Below are 21,657 nucleotides of genomic sequence, written 5' to 3' on the forward strand. Positions count from 1 at the left end.
ACACTGCACATGCCATACAGTGTATCAATTAATTTTACATGCCTCAGAAACTCTGGAGATAGCATGCTTAATGTTATCTTCTACCTCACTTAATGTGATTTTATTAGAAAAATATATTGAACTGAATAGAGGGTGAGGGAGAAATTGAACAGCATTGTGAACAGACTGTTGCAAATGATCAGGTTACCACAGCCTAATGAGTTAAGGCAATGGGAATGGGCATAAGCTGCTACCTGGGTGGTTTTAACTGATTTTCTCTCTAATTGCAGTGGGATAGAAATTGATGACTTGCCAGCTGCTGTTCTGCATCCAACTAATATTAAAAATGTTGCAGAAACCCATTCTTTTTGGAGCATCTACTGCTTCACACACTTTTCTTAGAGCCTGTGATTCTAAATATAATGGTCCTAGTGTCTGCCATAATGCCTGATACTTCTCTTTTAAAAGTGAGTAGCAGAGAAGGACTTGGATGCTTTACATGGAAATACAGATTTTTCCATCATTGCTTTGGGCTCAGACAGGTTTTTAGTAAGTTCAGCAAGTCCCTAAGGACACATGAGGAGCAGCTGTAGGCCAGCGCTGATAAGCATTACCGTGCAGCTGTAAGGAGCATTAAGGCAGGGATTTGTACAGTCAATAAGCTCAGTGTTACAGGTGGGGTAAGCCTGAGAACATGACAGAGGTGGGAACGACTTTCACCCTTTTGTTGCTTTTCTTGAAAGGAAGAAATCAGGGAAAACTGCTGGCCACCTTTATCCAAAGGATTGTCACGGCTTTGCAAACGTGTGGTTTTTGTCTACCATTTGAGAAGAGCATTAATAGGTGTGATTGTTGGACTATACATGTGATTATACACGTGATAACAGCTCTGGGGGTGCTGTGTGCTTGCAGACCTACATTGGCTCCATCGTGGCCTCGGTGAACCCCTACAAGAGCATCCCGGGGCTGTACGATGGCGCGGCGGTGGAGCGCTACAGCCGGCACCACATGGGAGAGATGGCGCCGCACATCTTCGCCGTGGCCAACGAGTGCTACCGCTGCCTCTGGAAACGCCACGACAACCAGTGTATCCTCATCAGGTGAGTGCTGCCTGCTGCTGCCTTGGGTATCCCTGAGGGTGAGCCCTTCAAGGGGATTTTGGACCATTCTTTTCTTTTCCAACAGAAAATAGCTTTAAAACAGCACGGCTTCAAGAGAGCTCTGAACTTGTTTTGTGTCATTCCTTCTGTGCACCTCTAACAAAAGGTTAAATTTATTTTATGCATCTTACAATTATATTTAGTCAAAAAAATCTATTGTATTTTTGTGCATTTTTGGTCTTCACACATCAGATGTTACCCTAAGTGTTTTCCCACCAATTTAAGCATCTCTGTGCAGCTCAGGAGTTTGTCACCACAAGACCTTGATGCCTGTATGGAGAGGAAAAGAAAAAATTAACCTACCAGTTCTTGAGATACGCAGTAAATAACAATAGCAAAAGAGAAACCCCTCCACATTTCAGCCACTTAATTCTGCCTGATTAATCTTCCCTGCTTAATCTTGTTGTGCTTTAATTTAATGGTGAATTAATAGCTTCCCGTTTGAACCACTGTGTCGCTGGTATTCGGGATCTGGCTGTGGCCGAGTGTGCGTTAGGGAGCAGTTGGCATTTCAATAGCTTTTCACTACTTTCAGCTCCTCCTTCCTTTTGGCTCCAGAAGAGCTGAAAACGCAGCCAGCTCTTTTCCCATTCCCTAGCCTGCCAGCTCAGCTGTGTTGGCTCACACACAGGCAGGGAGACCAATGTCTGGCCGGCCAGATAGAGAGGAGCAGGTCACTGCAGCATGGCACCAGCCAGCAGGGTCCAGGCAGGGAGTGGTGCTCAGGGGAGTAAGAGACCTTGTATTTCCCTTCCCTCTCCTCTCTTGCCTTCACAACATTTTTGTGATTAGGCCTGCTTGCTGTCACCTTCCTGCACCATGAACTTACAGGTGTAGACCCCTTCAGCACAAGTTGAGATGATTTCCACTGTCTCCTGACCTCCTCAGGAGTCCTTGTGGTGGCTGTAGGACTGACTGCAGCATGGGGCAGATGGTGGGACAGAGAGGGGATGAGGCAGAGTGAGGGCAGCATCTTTGGCATAGGCAATTTCTACTGTTATTTCAGATTATGGGCCAGGTTGCAAGGCTTCATGGATAAGAAGGAGATTTGGTGCATGTAGTTCAGCACCCAGGCTGTGGTTAGAAATCTAGATTAGCTGCAACACAGCCAGGCCTGCTTGCAACTTTCTGCAGCCTCTCAGGTCACAGTGCCCACCTGTCTTCACCTCTAGGCAGATCCTGCTTTGCAGTGACACAAAGCTAAAAAACGTGATTTTTTCAGATTTCTTTAACTGTATTTCTCCTTCTTATTACTTAATACATCATTCTGTACATATAAAGATGAGTTCAGGTAAGAGTCCAAGCAAAAATAAAATTCACAGAGATCTTTGTCATGTGACAACAGGTAGCCTGGAGTCATGATTTTGTGTTATTGCCACACAGTTACTTGTGAACAGCCTGTGTACACAAATTTCAGGACCAAAACAATTTCTAGTGGCCACTGGTATTTTTGCCATTCTGTACTAGTCTCAGTATTTCACCTTTCATTCCAGTTCCTCACAAGCTGCCAAGAGGAAAGCAGGTTATGTTCTAAAATGGACATAAGCAGGAGTCTGTGATGTTCCAGAGGAGTCTTCAGCACTCTCTGCTCTCTAAACCATGTGCTTTGGTACAGATAAGCCATAATATGGAGAAGTTTTTTATTAGGAATCCATTTTAAAATTGTTTCATGTGGTTATGGATTGAAACAGTGATTTGTGTAAGTTCTGTGTTTCAGATAAGTGGCACAATACAACCATATAAGGGTATCTTGTTACTGCAGAAATTGAGGAAACGTGCAATTCAAATTAAAAAAACTCAATGCAAAATCTGCTTTCCTAAAAGAGCATTATCTGCTCTATCTGTGAAGGATTGAGAATAGGATTTTTTTTAATGACTGACAGTTTTCATGGCATTGCTACAGCTTGGGAAAGTCCCTGTTGTCACATATCTAGTTTAGGGCATAGGAACTGGAGGTATAACAGTGTGCTTGGCAAATTCAGCATCTTTGCCATTCCTGCATCTTTTACTGGCTTAGAATTAGATGTTGCAACAAGTCATTGTACTGTCACTATAACTTGATTACTGCTGGCATTTGAAAAAGAAAGTAGCCAAGTGGAGCTCTTTAGTGTTTGAATTCAGACAAATATTCTGGTGTTGCATTTAATGTAAGAGATGATAAAGAGGAAAACTCTGTTGCATCTCGAAGACACAGTTAAAATGAGGGAATTATTCAAGTAGGTCTCACATTCTGATAGGCAGTTTGAGCTGCTCCTGACCTTGGGATCTCAGCACTCCGCAGCAAATTGTAACAGCCCCACAAAGGAAGGTGCTTGGAATGCCTGCTGATGATCCTCTGGACTTGAAGTGCCCCCTGCTGGCCTAGAATTAGCTCAGCTTTGATTTGGTGCTGCTTTCTTCAGGCTTTGAGTTCAAAAACCTGTGAAAAAGCTTCTAGTGTTTTGAAATATTAATATTGGGATATTTTTCTGGCTGGGGTAGGGTGAGAGGTTGAATTTCAGAACACGAATCAGAAGAACTCAGAATATCATTTAAATGCGAGCCTATTTTTTCCAGTATAACCATCCAGATCAGAGGTGAAAAGGAAGGAAATATAGAAAAGATGATAAATTGAATCACACAAAGATGCTTATTTATTGATGCATGTGAAAAGCATTAATTCATGATAATGCTTAAAAGGACTTAGCAGCCTAAAATGTCAACAAAACTGCACACTGAAGAAGCTGTACATAACTGGTGTATTAGAGTATGTACAGGGTTGTGAAATGGTGCTTTAACTCTCTCAGGCTAAAAAACTAGAATTTTTCTATAGACAAAAGAATGCATCAATGAATTCTCAGTTTCATGTAGGTCTGAACCATTACTGCAGGGTCCAGTTTCATTTAAAGCCGGGGGGGGAAAAAGCCCACCATGTTAAAAACATCTTCTGATTTTTCAGCTGGGCACCTGAGGAACAAGAAGGAAGTCCTTCTAATTTGAGCCATAGGCAAACAGCTTGTCCTGGTGTAGAAAAGGGGTGGATCTCTCCTGTGATTAGCTGAAGTTCACAGGTTGAGACCAAGTTCAAACCTCCATGCCTTTATTACAAGAATAGGAAAATATCTTTAGGTTTGGTTTGGGATTTTTTCTTGCTACTCTGTTTAAGGTGATTTAGTCTGTGCAGAAGCAAACACAAGCTCTTCTCTCAGATAAAATTGCAATTGATGCATGTTAGAGCACTCCCAAAGAAGTGTAAAGGGAGCTGCAACCATTGCTCTCTATGACATTGAAGTCAGTGCCGTGAGTGGGAAATCACTGTCTGATACCAATTTGTTCTCTCTGTTACTGTCTGATGGCCTGAAACTTTTTGTTGTTGTTTTTCAGTTTGAAAATCAATACAAACCTTTATGCGGGACCCAGACCTGTGATGGGGGTGATGTCTGTGTGAGACTGACACACCAAAGTTCAGATGTGCATTTGATGAAGTATCTTGGCTGAAGGGGCCTATTTTGTCTGTGTGTCTTGGGACTTTAAAGGCAGCAGACTGTAAGGCCCCAAAAACCTCACTTGATGAGACTCTTGAAAGGGCTTACAGTTGTTAATGTGCTCAGATGCATGGGAGAAATGCTGACAAGGTATTCTCAAGGGGTCCAAACAACAAAAAACTTTACTAGCAACTTTAGAATATCAGAGAACTTTTGCAAAGGTTTAGAGCAGCATTCCATCAACATAAAACACTTCTCAAAGCCTTAACTTAGCCCTTTAACTTTGCAAACTCTAAGCTCATCCAATTTTAAGTTACACAAAACTCTGAAAAGATAGAATTAGAGGAAGAAAGAGAAAGAGAGAAAGGCAGAAAAGATACAGAAAATAACAAGTATAGCTACCACTCCTGGTCCCAGTGGTGTTCAGCTGATAAAAATTCCAAGGAGAGGTAGGGTCAAGACATGTGCTGGCCTCCTGTCTCAGTCCAAGTACCCTTTGGCCATCCTAGGCCCTTCTCCTGTGTGGGGTTTCTGGTCATTTGGCCCTCAGGAGGTCATTGAGGGTTCCAGAGGTGCTCCCGGAGCAGTGCCTTTGGTGTGCCAGCAATTAGCAGCCACTACAGACTGTTTTGCCTCTTACCCAGACAGAAAAGGGAAATGATTTAGTGTTATATCCTTCAGACTGAGGACCCTTTCTCTCAGTGACCCCTTTTTACATTGTGGCAGTCGTGAGTCCAGGCTGCTGTGCCCTTGGCCCTGCATAGAACAAGTCATGGAGAAAGTCTAAAGATCTAAGTGGGGGCCTTCTGGCCTGCTGTCAGACTTAATATGTTCACAGTCCTGAACGTGGTGATGTGGAACAAGCTGGGCACTTAAACTCATGGGCTGGAAAGGTTGCATTAAAAAAATTCACCCTTTTACTGACCTTGTAGGCGAAAGCTACAAGGACTCTGAAAGATTGATCTCATGTAACTGTAAAAGTGAATGGAATGGAGTGGTTACTACTAAATGAGTAGAGAACATGATGCAAATCCATCCTTTGGACTTTGTGGACCTGAAGGTGGTTCAGAGGAAAACTTTTAAAAGTAATAAAAAGTATAACATGGGAAATGGCTAATGGAGACAAGCATTTTGAATTTGGGGCACTAACCATCAAGTCATGCATTGGCAGAAATGGCACTAGGATGAATTATTGGTTTCTCCTTCCACCATGAGAACTGAGAGGTATCAAATGAAGCTGGAAGAGGAGGTCGATCTGAAAAAACAAGAACATTTGCTTTTTAAGGGAGTATGACTAGAAACCCATAGAAGGTAAATATGTATTGAGGGTTACAAGACACATAAAATACAGGTTTAGATCAGGAAGTCTCTGAAGAGCAAATAACTGGAAGGTGGAAGAACAAAGAAGGGAAATAATTGTATGTCTTCCATGGGTGTCTCCAACTGGCAACTGTCAGAATAGGACACTGAGCAGGTTCAGAACTGAACCAGTTCTGAGTCTCTTCTGTTCTAAGGAAAAAAGCAAGAGCCTGTAGTTGTGCATAACACCAGCTGTACCAGAGAGAGGTGCAGGAGGTATTTTTCCATCAGCTTTGAATGCCTCACTTGTAAAATGGCTCTCAGTTACAGTGGGGTAACTTTCAGCTTCCATAGAACTACAGATTCTCCAGATCAAGGGACAGTGGGTGGGGGCAGAGGAAGGATGGTATCAGTGAAAGAGGTGATGTCGCCAGTGTCACCCGGTGCCTGCTCTTGAGCTATATGCATGGCTCTCAGAGAGAGAATTAGGCAGGAAGAGGTATGTATCACTTGATTTATTTCACTAGACAAGAGTAATGCAAGGGTTTGTGAAGCTCTCTCAAAACTACTAGTAGATATGGCTTTTTATGGTGAGGACTGAATGCTGGAATATTAAGTATTTGTTTGTTTCTTGGGCAGAAGAGATGAGTGAGTGAGGGCCTGCAAAGAAAAAGGGAAGGAATACTGTCCTGGTTTAGGGCAAGTTTGGGAGGAAACTTCCAAAGGGATCCCTCTAGAAAGCAGATTCAAGTGGCCCTTCCCCCAGCTGATTCAGGAAAATATTTCCTTGGAGAAAAGTGAAGAAAACCTGTTTATTTAACAAGCAAAGTATTTACAAGCATAAAAATGAATAATATTAAACAATAAAACCTCTCACTGTTCTGAAGGGATGGCAAATTGAGAAAGTCCTTGTTGTGGGGTGTAGTTCAGCTCACTCAGTCTCTTATCAATCCCTCTTGTGCTGAAATGCAGCATCCTGGGCCCTGGTGGGCCACACGTGTGAGCTCCTGGTGTTTTGCTGGGTTTCCAGTCCAGAGCAGGCTGATCAGTTCCATGAAAAAGAAAAGCCACAGTCTGGGGTACTTCTCTGCCTCAGGTAGCTAAAAAATAACTAACTAAAAGCAAAGCAGAGCTCTTTCCCACTGTCCATGCTGTAGACAACACAGTCCAGGAGGAGAATGTGGAGGAGTGACTGCAGTTTCTGATAACAAACTCAGTGCTTCTTCTTTCCCCCTTTGCTCTTGGAACCAGTCTTAAAGGTGCTGACTCAATATCCAGCATAAACAACAGACAACTGGGGATACAAGCATCATAAAGTCACCCTAGGACAAATACTGAAAAGGCCAGACGTCAAGGGTAGAATTACATAAAAAACACCACAGAATTTGTTTGATGTGGTATAAATATAATGGATGAATCACAGTTGCTGGAATATATTGGTGGTTATGAAGATGTCTCATTGTGTTTTCTGAATGTCTCTTCGCTAATTTTATTGTTGACATTCATTTGCAGGAAAATGCCTTGCTGGTTTTTTTGGGTACCTTTCTTCTTTGCTGTTTACTAGAAAACATCATTATACTTTGTTGTAACCTAAAATCAGTGGGGCCATTACTCAGCAATGACACAACAAAAGACTGTCAAATTATATAAGTGTGCTCTGCATGCCCAGTTGTGCTCCATCGAAGTCAGTGACAAAATTCCCACTTGCTACAATGGAAAAGGTGAAGTAAGACCAAAATGTACCCTCTTTCTTTGGGAGTAAACTGGAATGAGAATGGTACAGCTTAATTAGGAGCTAGGCCACAGATTAGGATGCAATGCTATGACTGTAGATGATGAGTGAACAAACTAGACAAACTTTACCCCTAAGTTATATTTCCTAATGGCTCACAGTGTGTGTTTAGGCTACATAAATGAAGTGAAAAGAGTATTCGGGAAATGAGCCAAATCTAAACTTTCCCTTTTTAGAGTGTTGGTTTTGAAGAGAAACTGAGTATATTGCTTTCTGTTTGTATCAGCAGGGTTTCTTATTAATAGTTTGTTTTAAAAATGTCAATTTAGCAATATCAAACAGCTTTGTTCTCCTGTGGGTGGTGATAAGAGGTTTTATATCTCTGATGGTAATGAGAAGTGGAAATTGTATATTTTGAACTTGCATGAATCTGGAGTTTTTTTCAATAGGTATATAAAAAGTTTGTTTAAAGAGTATGGAGCCCTCTAAGAATTTCACTATTAATTATACAAGTAGCCTTCATGTGCTAGAATGTGCACTGATGTCTCTAACCTCCTCCTCACAGCGGGGCAGCTTCATTAGCTTAGATTGCTGCAATATATCCCAGACTTTCCCATCTTAATTCTTAGTTTGGTCTTTATCCCTAACCATTGTCATCCCTTTGTTGTGACTTTAACATGATGGTGGGAAGTGTTGGCTAATTGTTTGCATTCAGAGAGCTCTTTGTTGCCTCCTAGGTGTGTGCACATACACAGTCAGTGCCTTGTAATCTGTCTGAGCAGTGGTATGAAGCCTAAGGACAGCTTGTGTTTTTCCCTGGATGTCAAATTCAGGAAGTTTAACGGGGTGTTCTGACTCCATTTGACCATCACTTCTAATCACCCCAGTCTTCCTGACCTCCAGTAATGCAGAGTTTGGATTGCCAGCCAGAGGGTTTCTTCACTGGCCACTGGGACTGTGCAAATCATTTCCTCCTCTTCTTTCAGTGGCGAAAGTGGTGCTGGAAAGACGGAGAGCACTAAGCTGATTCTCAAGTTCTTGTCTGCAATGAGCCAACATTCACTGGAGCTGTCCTCCAGAGAGAAGACCTCCTGTGTGGAGCAAGCTATTCTTGAGAGCAGGTATTGGATCTTTCAATACATGGGTGTTTTTTCAGAAGACATAAACCTTGACATTGAAATAAGAGCTTGCAATGTAATCAGATATGTGTGTGTGTTTACTGAACAGTAAAATGTATACTGGAGAAAGAGAAATACTCCATTAAACAGAATTACCTGGCTGCTCTAGAGACTTGTGAGCATGGTGGTATGTCTTAGTGAAGGAAGAACGTGCAGAGTTTTGAAATGGATGAAGCTTTAATGGTGGCTTTCATTTTTGTTTGGGGCTGAATTCAGATAATCAGAGTACGGGAAATGGGTGATGGGAGGGAGAAACCTTTGGTTCAGTTTGTGTAGCCTGAGGATGCATTAGAACAAGATACAGCATGGTGGGGATCAAGTGCTCAAGTGGTAAAAGCATGCTGAGGAAAGGGAGGATAAGGAGAACTGATAAGACAGATGAGTAAATGCATCAGATAAATTGGACACAATCTATGCAAGTAAAAAAGAAATCTTGGTGTTCAGGTGAAATGACACAGTTCTAAACTATTTAAAAACAAAGGCAATTTGAGATGCTATTACTTTTGTTTATCTTGCTTCATCTCTGCTGTACGTGCTGTATCTTGATGGATTTGTTTTGGGTTTTTTTAATTGCTCTAGGACAAGGACTCCTTACCTCTGTCTAGAAATTTGCATGTACTGAGATTCCTTATTTCTGTCATTTGAGTTCTGCAGTGAGAACTGTGTGCATCTTTTGAGCGATTACAGAAGAAGTAGCAAGTAGAAGTAGCAAGTAGCAAGTAGCAAGTAGCAGCTGCAGAGTAGTTCAGTATGATTTATCTTCCTGTTGCATGAATACTTGCATCTTCTGCTAGGAAACTGAGATGCTCATTGCTAAATGGAGGGTAATGCTGGGATGTAGGCTGCTGCTGAGGAGAGTGTCAGAGGGGAGCTTGTCAGAGTGCTGTTCCTTTCACCAGCCCCATGTGAAGCTGTTGGCATGCTGGTCACATGTTAACACTCCTGTCATTCTCTGTCTTCACAGTCCAATTATGGAAGCTTTTGGCAATGCAAAGACTGTTTACAACAACAACTCAAGTCGCTTTGGGAAGTTTATTCAGCTGAACATCTGTCAGAAAGGAAACATTCAGGGAGGAAGAATTATGGATTGTATCCTTGTTCGGTGATTTGACTCCTGTTTGTGGGAAGCACCCATATACCTCCTTGATGCAGGACTGAGGGAGAACTGGCTTGCCTTTGTCTGTCCTTTCACCCCATCCTGAAATACATGCAGTTAAATTGAGCTGCTGTAAGTGGGAAGGGGAAGCAGCAACACAGAATTCACACATGCACACATGCTTTTGTGGCAGCATGGGGTGTATGGGGTGTATTTGGAGGAGCAGCATTTTGTATTGCTACCACTAGCGTGACATGGCTCATGTGCATTTCCCATGTAATGAGCTTAAAGAGCCTCGGGAGTCCTCTTGAATAACTTGAGTTGTCAGCCATTTCCCTCATTACTGTATCCAAAGATAAGCTGCTTACTTCTCTGGAAAAGTACTTGAAAGAACAGAGCTGCTCAATTTCTGCAGTATGAATCTGGGTGGGTTAAATCCTTGGATTTGTCCTGCATTTGGCAAAATCAGACTATGAGCCAACTCCACCAGAGTACCAGAGGTGTCAGGATGAGAAATATTCCAGGGGGATCCTACCTGGTGTTTTAAACATAAACTGCTTTTTCAGTGGGAAGAAAATTAATTTTTGAGATTGTTTCCAAGCTTTAGGGAAAAAAAAAAAAAAAAAAAAAAAAAAAAAGCAAAGGAAAACAGATATTATTTTAAATATAGTATCTGCCAAGTCCAGGTTTCATGAGATGGAAGAGAAAGTTTTGATACACTGATATTAGAACTGCTACAGTGTTATCTTTGTTGCTACTTTATTTATCTTGTTGTAGTTGTATTATATGAAAGAGGCTTAGCATGTTGTAAGAAAAGACCATAATATTCTTTCCTATTGTCTCAAACAAAAGAATGAAGATTATAAAAATTTCTGCATTAATTGATTTTTACTTTATTCCTTGACTGAAGCTTTTCTTGCCTGCTCCAGATTTATTGGAAAAAGTAAGTTGATGTTTGCTTTGGCTTAGTTAATTGTGTTTAATTTTTGTCTGAAAATGTGGATTAAAAAATTGTCTTTAAAAATGATCGCTTAAGTGGAAACTATTTTTTACTTTGACAGAATCGTGTAGTAAGACAAAACCCTGGGGAAAGAAATTATCATATATTCTATGCTCTGCTGGCAGGGATAGAAGAGAGAGAGAAAGGTGAGTGGCAAAGCACAAGTCACACAACTGTAGTGTTTTTCTGCTAGCAGTCAGCAGTGGTGACAGCAGTGGAGAATTTAACTGCAGAAACCCACTAACCCAAGCTGAGAAATAGGTTATTTATTCAGCTGGGATTCAGTGAGTGTGAATTTGAGCTCAGCTTGATAAAGGAGCCCACTTAGCTGCAGAATGTCACTGAGCTGATGGTAGTTTTCCTCCCAGCTTCTGCTGTGGCCTTGGGAAAATTACTTGGGGACAAACATGCCTCATTGTGTTCAAACTGAATATTTTTGCTGGTACAAAATAACTCCACAGCAACAAAGATAAATAATTCTGGTCGCTCTAATCCTTTCTCATAAAGAATAAATCCACTGAACAAAAGAAATGACATTTGTATATGTGCAAAATTGCCTAAAGTTGTCTCAGCATCTCCCTGTGGGCTTGTCTTTGCATGCTAAAAAGTGGAGTTAACTCTATTATGTAGCTAAATAAAACAAAAGACAGCAAAATAACCCCCCATCTGATTTTAATATAAAACCTCGTCTTTTGCATTGTCATAATTTCTGAGCAAATGAATTGTGAACTGTTTAACTCTGACATAGTAACATGTGGAGTACTTTTGTTTTGGTATTTCTTTTCACTCACTCTGTTTTCTCTCATTAGATGCTTTTTACTTATCTGTACCTGAGAACTACCACTACCTGAACCAGTCTGGATCTATAGCAGATCAGACAATCAATGACAAGGATTCTTTCAAGGAAGTCATTGTGAGTTGCTTCCCTAGTTCTTTTGCTTTAACAGTGCTGGAAGTTCAGGTGTGTGGGGCCCACTGACAGAGCAGGGTACAAAGCCTTCCTGTGCTTTCCTCCATGTGCAGCTCTCTCATTGAGGCATTAATCTTGCAGGGACTTACATTTTCTCAAAATGCTTCACTGTCATTTTGAGCATGCCTTTATCTTTCCTCTAGTATTTAATTTTTACTTTATTGTTTCAATGTGTGCTGTAATTTAGCAAGATGCTTATGTTTTGAAATGAAAAGAATATCTGTTGGGAAGTCAGTAAGACTTTTACATGGCTTTGCCTTTCCCTGCACTGTTTTGTATTACAGCTATATCTATATCACTGTTTTTCAATCTGAAAGCTTTGCCCAAATCATGTGGCATCTGCTGGGTTGAGTCTGCAGTGCAGCACACAGGGAGCAAAGCACCTCTGACTCTTTGAGATGCAACTGGGAAATCCACTTGTGTGGAGTAACTTACACAAAAGAGTTATGGAAACATAATCACAGATTAAAAATATGGGTCCTGATGGAATCTCTCTGAATGGCTTTGTATCTTACATCCACAGCAATTAGTCCGTACTGACCACGCTAATTGGATGTTGTAGCACTGAGGTGATGTGTGTTAGATTTTAAAACTCAGATAAAACATTTGGTTTTATGCCCTTCACTGAAATGTTTTTGCTTAGCTATGTTAATCATTTTGCCAAATTGATGAACTAATGTGTAGTGGATGCAGCAGATTTTTTTAGTGTAAAAATCCCTCATCTTGTATGGCAGAAGGAAGTGTTGGAAACGTTGGTAACTTACCTATATTGTAGTCACATGCTGAAGTTGATTAGCATGACATTTAATTTGTGTTAATTGTCCCAGAGTAAGCAGACCATGAAATCAGCTGTGTGGGTGATGTTTGCCTGCTGCATGGGCAGGCTAGGAGCAGGGGCTTACCAGGCTGCATTCCCAGAGCAGGGGGTGAGCAGAGACCCCCACAGCTCACCCTCACCTTTCCTTTACAGTCATCTCCTTTGCCTGCTTTTATTGCAGTGTAAGCCTTGGAAATGTTAATTAAGGGGGAACTTTTTTTGTAGGAGACAGAGAGAGACAGTACAGTGAGCATGGAGATGAACTCATAATGCTGCTGCCCTTTTGCTGTGAAATGTCTTCTTTACAAATTAAACCTTCAGCCATTATCTCTACCCTGCTTTGAGTTGTGGGATGAGTCTGAGGCTTTTCCATGTGTAATGGATGATTTATGAAAGATAAAATGTGTCATCTGTCAAACACCTGCAGTGATGATAACATGATGAGTTTGACTGTATGGATACAAAACTGATCTGGTCACAGTCAAGCTCATATTACACCCAAATTTGGAAAGATTGATCATTTCAAGGGGAATACAATTACCCCTTCTGTGTCAAAGGAAAGCATGTGTTCCTCTTGTTTTAGTGTTTCTTCTAATATTTTACTATTTGCCCTTCTCTTCGTTTATGTAGTTCAGTCTTGATTGATCCTATTTTGTTTATTCATTAATTCAGCACTTTTTATATAGAAATCTTTCTTATTCAGTTTTACTGGAAGTTGTCAGACCACATTGGTAAAGTGCATGTTTGGGCACAAAAATGATCAAATCTTACATGCTGCTGTGTTTCCTCCCCCATACCTTTTTACCTACAAAGCCAGTAGGCACATTTTGGTAAAAACATGCAGGAGGTAATCAATTAAGAATTCAAATTAGAATAATTGTGTCTGGTGCACTACTCAGTGGGTCGTTCCAATATTTATATGATTTTAATGATGAATTTGAAAGCAAATTACAACATCATTACAGCATCAAAATGAAATTTCTTAAAAGCAGAATGATACTACATGTTCCAAGATGTCCCAGTGATGCCTTAGAGTGTATTCAGTTTTGGATGAAACCCAAAGCTCTCTTTTAGTCCTGACTTGCTTTTCTAAGGCCTCCCATTTTTGAGTCTGTGTGCATGTTATTGAAGAAGCTCACATGTCATTCCAGACTGCAATGGAAGTGATGGAGTTCAGCAGGGAGGAAGTACAAGAAGTTCTGAGGCTCTTGGCTGGCATTTTGCATCTGGGAAACATTGAGTTCATCACTGCTGGTGGGGCACAAGTGTCCTTTAAAACAGGTGAGGTGCCTGTGCATCCAAATCGGAATGTGTCCTGGGGTTCTGGAAGCCTTATTCATTGTTATTATACCTCAACATAGTAAGGACAAACAATGAAAAGGTTTTACTGCTTTTTAACATCTGTAAATGTTGATTAAAATATTACTTTGGGAGGATGGAGTTGGACAGATAAGGCAAAGTAGTCTGCTGCTGGATGCTGGGTCTTCATATGGGAAGACCTTGGGCACATATTTGTTCCATTAACAGTAATGAAATTCTATTTTAATCTAATTCCTTCTTCAAAGAATTCTCAAGCTGATAAAACATAAGTGTTCAAATACATTCCCTAACCAAGAACTCCACTGAAAGTATCTTTTTCTAGGGCTTTTGATGTTTCAGTTACATATCCGAAAGAATGTGCTGGTGTGTCTAGAGATTGAGCTGGTGGGCATTTTAAATGTTTGTTTAAACATGGCATTAGAGAGTAGCATTAGGTACTGCTCTGTATACCACATTATAGCAAAACTGAAAATTAAAGTATGCTTGGAAGAAAAATTTCACTGATTTATCGTCATCATCCCAAGGAAAGCAGAAACACGTTCATGTGGACAAAGAGTCAATTACTGTTTGTATCTGGAAAAATGAGTTAGGGCAAGCGGCAGATTTTTTGAATTCTTGACATGTAATATTAAGAGGAAAATAAATATTTGTGACTTACTTGTGATGTATTTCTACTGCTAATTTCCTTCAGCTGTACATATTTATGCCTTTTCATGAGCAGCAAAACAGTATCCTAGAGTTTCTAGTTGTGTTTTCATCTCTAATCCCTGTCATTTTAGGAGCATCTTAAATGGTGGCAGTAGTAATAGTTATTATAATAATAATAATGGTAGAAAACCAAATCGGTTTCATAGCTTTTTACATTTAAGGACATATTTGTATTTTTCTTTCTCTTTTGCCAGCCCTGGGTAGATCTGCTGAGTTACTGGGGTTGGACTCCACACAGCTAACAGAAGCATTGACTCAGAGGTCCATGATACTCAGGGGAGAAGAAATCCTAACACCTCTTAGTATACAACAGGTAAAGGGATCTCAATTTTGACATGTTTTTAGGGTTTTTGAAAGATGTCTTGGTCTTCAAGTCCAGAGAAATCACTGATCACTCAAGAGCAGAAGCTTAGCTCATGCATCAGAGTTGCAATCAAAAGTACTACATAATTTTTTGGGGAAGGGTATAATCTCTTTAGATCCCATCCTGTTATTCTGGCCAGGCCTTATAGCTTGTCTCTTGTTATTCTTATGAAGCCTGATTACTTCCCATTTTTTTTTCAAATTCTAAACATTTAGGCTGGCATTTTTTTCACCATGGACACTTGTGTCAGGGGGGCATTTTTTCAAAATTTTCAGGAGAAATACTTTTAAAATTTGCAGGAAGAGAATTAGAAATAGGTATGCATAACATTATGTTTCTGCCTGGAAAAGGGTGAATTAAGGTATTATTTTCTGCACTTCTCTTTCCTTCTTCCTTACCTGAAGTTTATAATTTCCTGTTTTTGAATGCTTTAGCCCTGAAATGTAATTCTAAAGCCACAGAGGTGCACAGCTGTTTTTAGTTAAACTGTTAAAGCTCGAATCATGATACCTTGTAAGTGTCAATACAATTGCTGCCAAGCTACACAAGAATAGGAAGCTGCTTGCATTATACCTTGTCTTGTGCTGTGCTAAGGACACTGACCAGCAGAGTCTGGTCAGTTCTCAGTCACAGGGTGGTTGATGTGTTGTGTATTCCCTCTCTAACACAGGCAATAGACAGCAGAGATTCTATGGCTATGGCACTTTATTCTCAGTGTTTTGCATGGGTCATTAAGAAAATCAATAGCAGAATCAGGAGCAAGGAAGACTTCAAGACTATTGGAATTTTGGACATATTTGGATTTGAAAACTTTGAGGTAGATTTCAAAAGCTTATTCAAGTGTATTGTCTGATATTTATGCTTTATTGCTTTACATATTTTTGTCATCTTTTCTGGAACTTGATTTTTAAACATGTTACTACCTAACCCATTCCCTTGTTTGCAGAATAAAATACTTGAAGTGTATGCATTTTTGAAAATTTCTTGTCTCTTTAGGTAAACCGTTTTGAGCAGTTCAATATTAACTATGCAAATGAGAAACTTCAGGAGTATTTCAACAAACACATCTTTTCCTTGGAGCAGCTGGAATACAGCAGGTGAGAGAGAGGAGAAATTTGAAAGAATTTTGACAATATCATATTCACTTGAAGTCTTAGTTCGCAGCTACCTTAGCTTCCTTTGAAAGTCTCTGTCTGAGCTGTGTATAAAAACAAGCTGATTTTGCTGTAATTTGCAAGATAAATGCACCAGCTTCTGCTATTTCTGCAACTAAAATAATTTCAATAAAAAGGCCTGCTTTATTTTCCTTAGGGAAGGACTCATTTGGGAGGATATTGACTGGACAGACAATGGAGAGTGCTTGGATCTTATTGAAAAGGTAAGAAAGAATTTTGATACTGTTACCTATTTTTAGTTTTTTGTTCTGAGGTAAAATGTCTTTAAAACATTTGACAACACAAAGAACAAGTGAAGAGAATGGTGGATCTTGCATGTTTTAAGTAGCAAACTTTTAATCAGTTCATTTTCATGTGCGGCTATGTTAAAGATTATATTGTGAGCTCTTTTCCTTGCAGCAACTTTTCTCCATGTGTGATTATACACAAAAGCAGTATTTGGAGATGATTAAAAGGAATCATTTGGTCCATGGTCACTCTTGCCATCAGTGCAGGCAGGCTGTGTGAGCTTGTCTCCATGGCAGGGTGTGTGACTGCAGGAGTTCAGATGAGCACGGAAGTTGCAGAGTGGCTGCAGGCAGGGAATCCAGCTAGCAGGACGTGACTGCAGTCAGGGCAGTGTGGCTTTTCAGGAGCTGCTCTGAGCCCTTGGGGAGTGGCGTATTAAAACATGCACCTGGAGAACTGTGTTTTTCTGAGAGGCCATATCAACCTGGAGCTTGCTGGACACATTAATCAGCTGTGGAGTAGCTTGCTTTGTTTACCACCTCTTCCAGCATGAGAAGTAGGGAACATCAAAGGAAATTACACGGAGACATATGTAAAGCAAAGGGAGGTTGTGCTTCATGCAGGGTGAAGTTAAACTACACATCTTTTGCTCTGCCCCTGGGCACTGTGGGTGTTAAAAGTTTGCATTGGTTCAACAACTGAGTGGATAGTTGTATGGAAGACACTTTCTGAAAGGCTGTTTTACGCAAACTCCTCAGGCTCCTGATCACTGGAGATCTTGGAGGCTGGGGGTATATTATGGAGCAATGTCATTGTATGCATCTAAAAACTGCCCCCATCAAGAGAACTGATTCTTCCAGTAGCTTCTTTTTCTTTATTTTGTTCACAGATCATATGCTCTGTATTTCAAAAGGAGTGTTGCCAGAAAAACAGGATTACAGTCACCTTCAAGAGTGGAGTTTTGTTGTATATCAGTGGTTTTGTGCCTCTGTGCACACAGCAGCTTAAAGGGCTTTGTGATTTTTCCAAACTGGGGACAACAGCTGTGTCCATCCATATACTAATTCATCTTCTGCCTCTTCTTGCTCTTCTAGAAACTGGGACTACTGGCACTCATCAATGAGGAGAGCCATTTTCCTCAAGCTACTGACTCCACCTTACTGGAGAAGTTGAATGCCCAGCATGCTGTATGTGACGTTTTGCTGATACTTGCTGTGCAAATTATGTAGGGTCTTTTTGCTTCGATAGAAATGCATGGTTCAAGCATATGGGTGCATAGTTCTAGAGGCTTTTTTGGATGTGATCCTACTCTGTGGTAATCTGTATACTTTTCTGTCAAGGCTGAGTTGGTTACTGGAAGAACATATCCTTGTTGCTGTTGACATAAAGTTTTCTGTTGTGGTGAATAAGTCAAATTCTACTCTTAATGAGAGCTCTGTCAACCTCCAGTAGCTCAGAGTATTTAGATCTTCAATTTCCCTTGATGTAATAGAGCATTCACCTTGATGCCATTTACTGAAAGTTGGCTGTTTCCTCTATCCAGATTAGTGTTACCTTTATTTGTGACACTGGAATTATTTCTGGGATGCATGCATATCCACGAAACTTCATAACTGCCAGTTTGAGACAGAGCCTTCTTTTTCAAAGTGCCTTTTATAGATGGTTCTGCCAGATGGGGTTCAGGTTTTGTATAATGCCTTTTTATGTGCTATAAATCTGTTATTGCTGCATTTTAAGCAGCCCAGACTAACAAATCCTATTATCATGAGTTGGTTGTTTGCTTTTGGAGCACTAATCTTCCAGGGAGTTTACTGGAAGACAATGGTCTGTTTAGGTTATGGGTTGAGAGGATAATGTGACAAACCCCTCCAAATATTTTTCTCTTTTTTTTCCCCCTCCAATTAGAACAATCCTTTTTATGTAAAACCAAGGGTTGCTGTTCACAACTTTGGAGTGAAGCACTACGCTGGGGAGGTAATTTCTTTATTTGCTGAAATTATTCCAAGCAGAACTTTCATTAGCTTAATTTTCCCCCAAGGCTGCTCAAAATTAACTAAAGCGCTCTGTTCCCTCAGCACTTTTTACAGCACTGCTCTTGTGAGAGGTGCCTGAGTGTTTGGCTTGTTGTTTGAACCAGCTCTGTTTCCTTCTAGGTCCAGTATGATGTCAGGGGGATCTTGGAGAAGAACAGAGATACTTTTAGAGATGATCTCCTGAACTTATTACGTGAAAGCAGGTAAGTTTCTGCAATTTTTGTTAAGGACATTATACTAAGGAGTGTTGTATCAACTAATTCTGCCAGGATTGAGTGCCTAATTCTGCCAGGGTTTGAGTACGTTAGGTGTTGCATAGCAGCAGACCTTGACAGATCTGAAATGAGCATAGAATGAAACAGAGATGAGCATATCATATCATATCACAGAAATGAGCATATCAGAGTTGCCTGTAAGCAGGTCTGCCTGTAATCGCTTCTGACAAAGTTGGGTTTACCTACATTGTGCTAATGTTGCTGTTCAGTCCAGGGCATTCCTAGAGGACTGACTTGCTGCTCTGTAATGACTATGGATGCTGGAAAGTGGTCATGTTTTTTAACTGTTTAGAGACTCTCATAGGCAGTGTGCATATGTGGTTTTTTATGTCATGTTTGTATTTCTGGCATTCCCTAACTGATTGAACGTTGGCTGTCAGAGACTACTCCAGTGCAAACTGCCACATAGTTATTGCTTCAAGGGGAGAACTTCTATTAAGATTTATCTGACTGAAAGTCTGAGCTTGGATGCCTTTGGTACCTGCATGTCTCATGTCATTCTGCAGTGTAAGATCTTTGGGTCCTTATAGTGGTACCCTGTGAGCTGTGCTAGTACCACATCCCTGTTTGTAGGTGTTTGGTTGAGACTCCAGGACACCGAGAGGAATGGCAGAAGAGGATGGAGCTGAGCCTGGATGTTGCTGTCTCATCTGCTGCCCTCCTCTATCCCATCCAGTCATCCTGCCTTGCTGTGCGAGTTGCTTGTCTCTAAATCCCTTAAGCCCTTCTGTGCAGGGGAAATCATTGATAAGCAATTCCCTCTCTGTGTTATTTGTTCTGCATTTATAGCATTTCTGATATAACATCTGAAGTCAATTGAAGTATCTAGGTAAAAAGAATAAATGAGTTAAACTTGGCTGAGCCTGATTTTGCTTTTGCACCAACATCTGTGTAGAGCTTGAATTAAAATGTCTGTGTTTCTGTAGAAATGCTAAGAAGAGAGTACCCAACCAGTAGGGTAGAAAACAGCATGCACAGCTGTTATCTGAAGTGAGGCTTGCATGAGTGGCTGCTTTGTGTTACATCTCTAACCAAGCTGGAAGTCTTTTTTTTTTAGTCTTTGTTCAGGTAAAATTCTGGTTGCAGTCAGCTGTAGTTTCAGTTGAGTGGAGTAAAATGCAGTAGAGCCTCTAGGACTTCACACTTCATTTCCCTAATGATGTGTTTGGAGTGGAGAAGAAATAACCCCCTTGTTTTGTTGTTTTGCTTTGTTTTTTCTCCCCTGGATAAATTCTGCAAAGGCAAAATATATTGTTTATTGAAGATTGTGGAGAATATCAATAAGTATGTTTATGATGGAGGATTTTCTTGCTAAGGGCTTTCTTTGCATTCTGCAGTGGTGAACCTCATAGTCTGTTAAGATACACTTTTAGAAATACTGTTTTCCTTTTCCATTTCAGTCTTGATTTCATCTATGATCTATTTGAGCACGTTTCAAGTCGCAACAATCAGGACACTCTTAAATGCGGAAGCAAGCACCGAAAACCCACTGTCAGTCTCCAGTTCAAGGTTAGTTAATGTGTCATCTCTGCTCTGTAGCTAATCAGTAATAGACAGACCCTGTAAAGAACAGGTGCAGATTGAAAATGGCAAAACTCGAGCATGAAAACAGTGCTGTCTCTTCTGTGACACTGCCCTTGCTAATTAACCAATTGACTGCCCTGGCTAGCTTCAAGTAGACGCTAACCTTTCCATCACACCATTCCCACAAAACTCCTGTTACATTCCCCACTTGCCTATTTGTTATTTTAAGGCTCATCTGTGAAGTTGGTCTCTCTTGTCCTGGTTTGTCTTTATAATCCAAACCCAGCCACAAAATCCCACAAAGCCTTACAGCAGTGCCTGTGTGCTAAGAAAAATAAGTGCTGAATAAATACCTCATTAAGGTGTTGCCTTGCTTTAACTTAAAGTTTGGAAGGCATTTTTGTTAAACACCTTTTTATGAGGCTTTATAGCCTCTCATCAAAAATGGCACCAAATTGAAATCTACCATAAAGTCTATCTGCAAATTATTTAAAAGGGAAAGATTGGCATGAAACATCTCCTAAATTGCTTGAGTACAAGTCTGGATTAGTTGCCTTTCATTTTGTTTGAATTAATATACATTTGCAGAGTTCATTCACTTTTTTTAAAAGAGAGCAGACTAGAACCGCTTAAGGGCAGATTTTATCCCTAATAGACTATTGCTAAGTGTTGGACAGAACAGCAAGGAGTGTTTGCTGGGGCACACACAATGTCTTTTATTAAAAAACACTAATGTTGTATTTTCAGGACAGCTTGCTTTGTGCTACCATAACTCATCTCAGAAGTATCCATTTCTTGTCATGAGATGGTGTTATTTGCTGGTTCTCTGGGGTAGCAGAAGGTACTGTTTCCACTTGGTCATTTGTATATATGCAAAGTAGACCTTTAAGATGTTAACCTTACAAAAACAGACCGTATTTTTTCACCCATTTAGCAAGGTAGAACAATGTGTAGTATTCCTTCTGTTCTCTGTCAGGGGTCCTGGAAAGCATAAGGGTGATAAAACATGAAATCAAAACATTATTGCCTCTTATCTAATGCTGCAGTAACTGACCATTAACCAGCTGGGCTGCTTTACAAGAGGTTGACCTTCACATCATGCCTTCCCCAGAGATTTAGGTTGGGTGGTTTTTACATGTTTTAAAGCCTTACAGGGATTAGTCCATCTTATTTCAACTGAAGATAAGAACTTTGCCTTCACAGTTTTATTTTCATGATAAATTGGTTGACTCTTCTTTTCATTTGATGACCTGCCTAATGCAGGCCTGGGGGTGCACACAGAATAACAGAGTTTAGATACCATCTGTTTCAGCCTGTTGATTACAGCAGGGCAAG

At 40.4% G+C, this 21,657-nt stretch overlaps 1 protein-coding gene across 1 annotated transcript in view; it reads left to right on the forward strand.

The window, feature by feature from the left end:
- MYO10 (myosin X) overlaps window positions 1-21,657 on the forward strand; it is a 163,271-nt gene that overhangs the window by 89,007 nt on the left and 52,607 nt on the right. The window contains 15 exon segments of the mRNA XM_083866016.1: window positions 892-1,079; window positions 8,621-8,755; window positions 9,777-9,901; window positions 10,838-10,851; window positions 10,970-11,054; window positions 11,718-11,821; window positions 13,847-13,976; window positions 14,918-15,036; window positions 15,758-15,904; window positions 16,084-16,184; window positions 16,399-16,465; window positions 17,585-17,677; window positions 18,396-18,464; window positions 18,644-18,726; window positions 20,199-20,307. Of these exon segments, the coding sequence (XP_083722142.1) occupies window positions 892-1,079; window positions 8,621-8,755; window positions 9,777-9,901; window positions 10,838-10,851; window positions 10,970-11,054; window positions 11,718-11,821; window positions 13,847-13,976; window positions 14,918-15,036; window positions 15,758-15,904; window positions 16,084-16,184; window positions 16,399-16,465; window positions 17,585-17,677; window positions 18,396-18,464; window positions 18,644-18,726; window positions 20,199-20,307 (1,569 nt within the window).

The sequence above is a fragment of the Zosterops lateralis genome (assembly GCF_965231275.1).
Source record: "Zosterops lateralis genome assembly, chromosome: 1".
In the NCBI taxonomy this organism is placed as follows: Eukaryota; Metazoa; Chordata; class Aves; order Passeriformes; family Zosteropidae; genus Zosterops; species Zosterops lateralis.